The sequence below is a fragment of the Neolamprologus brichardi genome, chromosome 3 (assembly GCF_056152115.1).
Source record: "Neolamprologus brichardi isolate AB-2024 chromosome 3, ASM5615211v1, whole genome shotgun sequence".
NCBI lineage: Eukaryota > Metazoa > Chordata > Actinopteri > Cichliformes > Cichlidae > Neolamprologus > Neolamprologus brichardi.
In genome coordinates this window covers 10,355,016-10,362,010 of record NC_142106.1, presented here as the reverse complement: position 1 = coordinate 10,362,010, position 6,995 = coordinate 10,355,016, and the positions used below count along the sequence as shown (strand labels likewise).

Here is a 6,995-nt window from a genome sequence, read left to right as displayed (position 1 = left end):
TTTAAATTTTTCTTAATAAATGGAGCTCTACTCCAAAATAAACTAACCTCTTTTTACTCTCTTAAATAACTTGTCTTCACTATGTTCCTATATACAGTGTGGTGCAAAAGTTTGGGCAACCTTATTAATAGTCATTATTTTCCTGTATGAATCACTGTTACAATGAAAAATGTCACTTACATATATCATATAGGAGACACACACATTGATATACACTAAATATTTATTTCATTTCTCTTTTTTTGTGTTGCCAATTTATGCACCTGCTTGATTTAAACAGTTATTGCACACTTTCTGTAAACTGCATTTCACTTCTCAAATATCACTGTGTGTGTCTCCTATATGATATATTTAACTGACAATTTTTATTGTGACAACCAATGATTTGTACAGGAAAATAATTACTTTTCACAATGTTGCCCAAACTTTTGCATCCCACTGTATTAGTATGTTTTGTCATTAGTATAATATGAAATAAATTCTACTTGTGTCAAGTCGGGTGCCAATATTTGCTGTGTAGTAGAACAGAGACATTTTGTCATTATAAATGTTTATTTGAAAAAATATAAATTCATTAACAAAAACATTTATCATAAATATATGAAATGTAACTATTTACAGAGAGACAGGAATAAAAAGGAGCCAGCTTGGAGTGGAAGAGCCTCAGGGAGAAGGAGGAGAAAAATAAGAACATTGTTTCTGCCCTGGAGAGCTGCTGCCTCATCAGAAAACTACTGATCATTAGGGTCCAATGTTTCCAAATTTAACACAGCTGTGCTGTTTTCAAAAGCTAATTTATAAATTTGAAATTTCACGAATTCTCGTGTCTGAGGCGGCATGCTCTCCAGAGCAGGAACAAGACCGAGGAGGAAATGTTCAGTTGGAGACGGGCGTGGCCTCTTTAGGGACTCCAGGATGGCCAGCTCCACCGCCGATGGACCGTCCTGGGACCCGTCCCTCGCCCGCCTTCGAGCTGTCCTCCTCTGTGGGCCTGTAAAACACAGCACAAAACAACACAAAGTAATGAGAAGGCTGCTACTAGATTTTCATTTTCAAAATTGAAAAAAACAGGATATAAACAGATTGGTTGTAGATATTTAGTAAAGGTGATCACAAGGGAATTCAAGCAAGTAAAAAGCTGTCAGTGCTTGATGTTCATACCTGTGGGTGCAGCAGCAGGAGCTGAGGGACCAGGGACTGGGGAGCCAGGAGAAGAGACAGGGGAGGACTCTGCTGCATGATTACTTGACTCTATGAAGACAATATTAAATGTTAACAGGTTGAAGACAATAGTCATAGAGAATATTATATTATTATATACTTATATACTTATTATTATATACAGTGGTCTCTCATTTATTGCAGCACATGAACAGTAGTCACAGTTCTCACAAGTTGATTCTCAAAGTGAAAACCTTTGTCGATTTTAAAACGTAAAAGTATTATGCCGCGCTTTTTCTCCGTCTGCGGCGCCACTTTTGTGCGCCTTTTTTGCTCCCGGTGCAGGTGTGTATTTCCGAATGAGGGTCATAGTTATGAGTGTTTTTGTGCTGTTTTTTTCTATTGGACGTGATGGTTATCAAAACCAAACATGATAAGTTTGGCAAGCGCAGGAGACACGACACGGAGGAGATTTGTCATTTGGGCTGCAGAATGCAATGCGCATTGTTGAAAGCTGTACGGTGCAATAAAAAAAATCAGCGAAAAGGCGAGGCAGTGACGGATGAACAGCGGGACTACTGTATACTGTTTATTAATAAACAAAATATGTTCCTGTATGACAACACGCATAAATTAACTGCCTACATTAACTCAATGTAAACATACCTTCTGACTGACACTCCCCTGCTGCCTCTTCGGGCTGTCCCTGGTCCTCGGGGGAGAAGTTCTCCACGGTCCGCACCATATTACCGCTAGTCTCCCGCGGGGTGAGGAAGGGGTCCAGAAACCCCATGACCGCGAAGAACTTCCATTTTCTCCCCGATCCTGCTGCAGACCCACTCCCCTTCTCCTTCTCTGTCTTCTTCTCCTTATTATAAGTGTCCCTGAGGCTCTTCCACTTTCTCCTGCAGATGTCCTCTGAATAAACGCATTATCTTGTTAGCGGAAAGGTATTTGTACATCAGTGGGAAAATAGCGGGACAGTAGGCGGGCTTGCTAGCTTTTGCGCGGGTTCATCGGGTCAGTCTGAAAATTAAAAAGAAGAAGGAATGAACTTACCAGGTTGCCCGATCTCCTCACTTATGTGTCTCCAAGCTAGGTCCTTTTTATTCCTGTCTCGGTAGAAGTAGTAGCTAGCATCATATAGCTCCGGGTGATTAGCCACGGCACTGATGAGCTTTTCCTCCATACTGAATGAAGAATGAAGGGCTTTGGCTGGATCTGCCCCTTTGACCTAGGTCAGAGCCACGTCACCAGGCTCCTGATTGGTTGTGGCGGCGCGATTTGACGCTGGAGTTCAGATTTTTCCAACTCGAGCGGTAGACGCGAAACGCGCGTATGCACAAAATGCAACACAAAAACTCACGCGCGTGGTTTTATTCGCGAGTCAAACGCGCCAGACGCGCTACACTGACGCGCGTTTCACGCGTTTTGGCGTTTTCGCGACGCAAATCTGCTTCCGAATTTTCGCGGGACCCACAATCGCGCGTCATCGCGCTTTTCCATTGACTTTACATGTAAACCTGACGCTCTATTCGCGTCCATCGCGTTCGGTGTGAACACACCGTTAGAGTTCAGTTGGTGTGTTTTCTGTTTTATTTTGAAGGTCCGTGTCTCTTTTCAGTGTTTCTAGTTTCACTTCCCCTTGTGTTGTAATGTCCAATTAATTCCAGCCGTGTCTCTCTCCTGTCTTAAAAACCCTGAAAGTAAGATTTTAGTTGTTCTTGACTGAGAAAAACAAAACCCTCTTCATATTATTATTACTTTTTTTCATCAACCTATTCTGTTTTTCTTTTGTGTCCACTAAGGGCAGCTGGTGACCTGCAGTATCACCCGCTCCCCCGAGTTGGAGACAATTCCCCTCTCACAATTCCACGCTTTTTTGGTTTTGTTGTTTTTTCTTTTTAATTTTTACCCTTTTTTTTTTTTTTTTACCCCATTGTTTTACACCCGCACATCAACCTCTTAATCCACTTCTCCAACCTCTCTTTTCCTTTCTCCCCAACTGCTCTCATCTAGTTGTTGATCAAATTCTCCATATTATTACTATTATTGTTTTGTCAATAATCCCCTGTAATCTGCTCTGTCTCCCCTTTTGTCCCTCAAAGGAACACACACACACACACACACACACACACACACACGCACACACACACACACACACACACACACACACACACCTCTATATTGCTCCTCACCTCCATTTTGCCCCTCAGGGCACTTACACACACCTCCTCCATTTTGGTCATCAGGTAGTTTAAACACACACCTACACAACTTTCCTTTGTCCTCAAAGGAGCACCCCCACACACACACCTTTTGTTCTTCAGATTCAGCCACATGCTACTCTCTGCACAATCACACTTCAAACCTAAGTTTTCTTAAAACACAAACTCACAACAAAGTAGAATTTAGGGAGGAATATTTAACCAATCTGCTCCCTCGGCCTCAAACCGTTTTTTTTTTTTTTTTTTTTTTTTTTTTTTTTTTTTTTTTTGCCTGTCCCGTTTGGCTCTTTTGCCATCAGAATTATTGTCTAAAGGCGAAGAAAGATGCCCAACGGATTTTCTTTACCAAATTGACCATCCCAGCTTTGCCGTAATGGTCCATTTGATTCACCTTTTATTCTTTATTTTATTTTCACTTGCTGAATACGGGACAGACTTGACTGGGGGAAAGAAAAGGGAGAAAGAAAGAGGGAAAGAAAAACAGTTGAGAAGAGGGACGGGGGAGAAGGGCAAAAAACAAAAACCAACAGAATAAGCAAAAAAAAAAAAAAAAAAAAAAATACATATATCGATCACCTGGATCACCTGTTGAGAAAGAAAAAAGAAAACAAGCAGAAGAAAACGAGAGTAATACAATAAACAACATTACAATGATATATGGGAATATGACAGTAAATACTAAATATTAAACATTATTGTGCAGCACGTAAGATCGACAGCACAGTGTGCATTGAGGTAGGAGCCAAAAAGGGTGTAGTTTGTGTGTGTGATCACCCGTGTGTACACCTGTGAGCATGGACGCGCTTGTTTTCTTAAAAGGTTCCCTCATGTAATGATCTGCTAGAGGGTGTGGGGGGCCACTGCCCCGTCCTCCAGGGCATGAAACAGGTATGGAGGAGATCAAAACTCCAGACATCCAGAGGCCCCCAGAACACAAGAGACCAAGGAAGACCAACAGAGGGGCAGCCGTGCCACTGTCCCAGAAAGAGCTGAGGAGAGTCCCAGATGAGGGGTCACCCAGCAGCCACGGAGCAGAAGCCAGGGGGGGTTGCAGCGACGTGCCCGTGAGCTCCGCCGGCAGCCAGCTGTGCCTGAGTGACCGAGCCCCAGGCCGAGAGGCCGGGGGCACCCCACCTCCGAAGTGGCCCAAGCGAGCCCCAGGCTCCAGGCCCCGATAAGCAGCCGCCAAGGAGTGAGCCGGTGTGTACCCGGACGCCCACCCCCGGACACAAAGAACCACCAACGCACCGATGTCTGAGGGAGTCCGCCCCCGGCAGGGGAAGTGGTGGGGGGAGATAGGCCTCCAAACCTTGGAGGGCCTGAGCTGTCCTCAGAGAGGTGGCGTCTGATACCCAACCTGACATATGGACACAGACATACAGGCACACACAGATACAAACATCCATTCCCACCCTCATGCTCTCATATGCACTTACTCCACACTTAACCAACGTGGAGACAGACATAAAGAGACGCTGTACACACAATCACACTCCCCAAGCGTACTCTACGAACCGGGTCTAGGTACCCTTGCCCCTGGAGGGGGGAACTGCACCCAGACCCAGGTTGTGTTACCCTTTTTCCCTGCGGTGGGGAGAAGCAGACCGCCCCGACTCCGCAGCAGCAGGGAGGCCCCACACTCCGGACCCCAGTCGGACGGCCAACTCCTCCTCCTAGCCCCCCTGCTCCAGCAGACCGCAGAGAACGAGGGTGAGAGAAGACTCCTAACCTCCCTCCACCCGCTCATTGTAGTGTTGATGTATGTGTGTTCTAAGGTGCATTTAAAACCCAGGAGGGCATGGAGCTACCTGCCAGAGAGCAGCAGGTAAGCGCATAGTCCCTCCTGCTAGCCCTCAATGTCTACGTGTATTTAAAATTGAGAGGTGGGCAACGACGCCAGGGGTGAGGTGTACACCCTGATGGTAATTGGGATTCCGTGTAGCGTGCCCACCCCCAAGATCCTATATGTATGTGTAATGAGAGTGTGAGTAATGTGAATGTCTAAGTTGCGGGATAAAATTGAGGCAGAGGCAGCCAGAAGGGGACAGAGGGGGGGGTTACCTCCTCTGCACCCTGGTGACACACCCCTACTCCAAGGCCCTGCATGTGTGGGTGGTTGTGGTGGAGCGGGAAGAGGGAGGCAGCTGGAGATGGGGAGGGAAGGAAGGGAGGGGCAAGTGACCCCTCCCTGGGGCCAGCTCCCCCGCTGGCCTCAAACCGTTTTAAGAGAATTTAGGGAGGAATTTTAACCAATCTACTCCCTCGGCCTCAAACCGATTTAGTAGAATTTAGGGAGGAATTTTAACCAATCTACTCCCTCGGCCTCAAACCGTTTTAGTAGAATTTAGGGAGGAATCTTTAGCCAATCTACTCCCTCGGCCTCAAACCGTTTTAGTAGAATTTAGGGAGGAATTTTTAGCCAATCTACTCCCTCGGCCTCAAACCGTTTTAGTAGAATTTAGGGAGGAATTTTAACCAATCTACTCCCTCGGCCTCAAACCGTTTTAGTAGAATTTAGGGAGGAATATTTAGCCAATCTACTCCCTCGGCCTCAAACCGTTTTAGTAGAATTCGGGGGTCCTGAACTTCCCAGGCCTCAAACCTAGCTCCAGAAACGCCATCTGGGCCTATGAATTCGTCAACTCATAGGAGGGGAAGCCACATCCAAGGACAATAGAATTTAGAAAGTCCTGCTTTCTGGGCCTCAAACCCTCACTTTTAGAGAAACCAGCTCTGTTCTACACACATCTCATTTCAAAATTTATGGACTTCTGCGTTCAGGACACTTTTGGGTGAAATTTAGCTTATTTCCAATATGCAGATTCGATTAAACAGGTTCTGCTTACCTTGTTTTTTGCCGGCAATACCCTCAGTGTCCATTCCGCTTCAGCCAAGGTCCAAATGGAGATCAACTACCAAGATCTGGGTCACGGCACCAAATTGTTGAGACAACGCAGGTCTCTGCGATTCTTTTGGTCCTGGTAGAGATCACTCTGAGATGTTTCCATGTTTTACACAATCCTTTTATTACCCATTATTCTTACAGATGAATCTGGAGATCAGCACACTGCAGTCCTATGCTAAAGGCTGATCTGAAGAACTCCACACAACAGTTACAGTTATAACCTCTGGTCTCCTCCCCCCTACAGTAAACACCCCCACAATGGAAATACACTAGTACAGTGACCAAGGGTGCTGACACCCTGACCCCCATCTCCTTTTATGGTAGTGCCCATTTGCCCTTTGTCTGCCCCTCACCCTCAGTAACTCTTGCTTCATGCCCTGGGGGTGGGGGTTGATTGTCCTTCTGCCCTGCACCTCAGTTCTTTGTTCCCATCCAAGGCCTATTTTCTATTTTGTATCCTTACACCCATTACCACAATATTATAATGTTGCAAGCAATCACAAACTACATTCTCTTTAACTCTGATCTACATTAAGGAATCAATTCTCAACACTACTCATGAAAACATTTAAGCTGCTACCAGAAACGGACAACTTTTAAATCTGTTGTTTGTTTGTTTTTCCAATGTCAGCTGCTTCCTGGTATATTTGTTGTTGAGTAAGGAAGTAAAACTCTTCAGCATCAAACACACAGTGATGGTT

The 6,995-nt window shown here is 45.3% G+C and overlaps 1 protein-coding gene across 1 annotated transcript; it reads right to left on the bottom strand.

The window, feature by feature from the left end:
• Positions 1-653: 653 nt before the first annotated feature.
• LOC148103451 (uncharacterized) lies at positions 654-2,377 on the bottom strand. Its single transcript, XM_087838802.1, has 4 exons — positions 2,221-2,377; positions 1,828-2,079; positions 1,162-1,251; positions 654-991 (listed from the first exon to the last, which is right to left on the bottom strand). The coding sequence occupies exons 1-4, from the start codon at positions 2,348-2,350 to the stop codon at positions 732-734; spliced, it is 732 nt and encodes a 243-aa protein (XP_087694928.1). The 5' UTR covers positions 2,351-2,377; the 3' UTR covers positions 654-731.
• Positions 2,378-6,995: the final 4,618 nt, after the last annotated feature.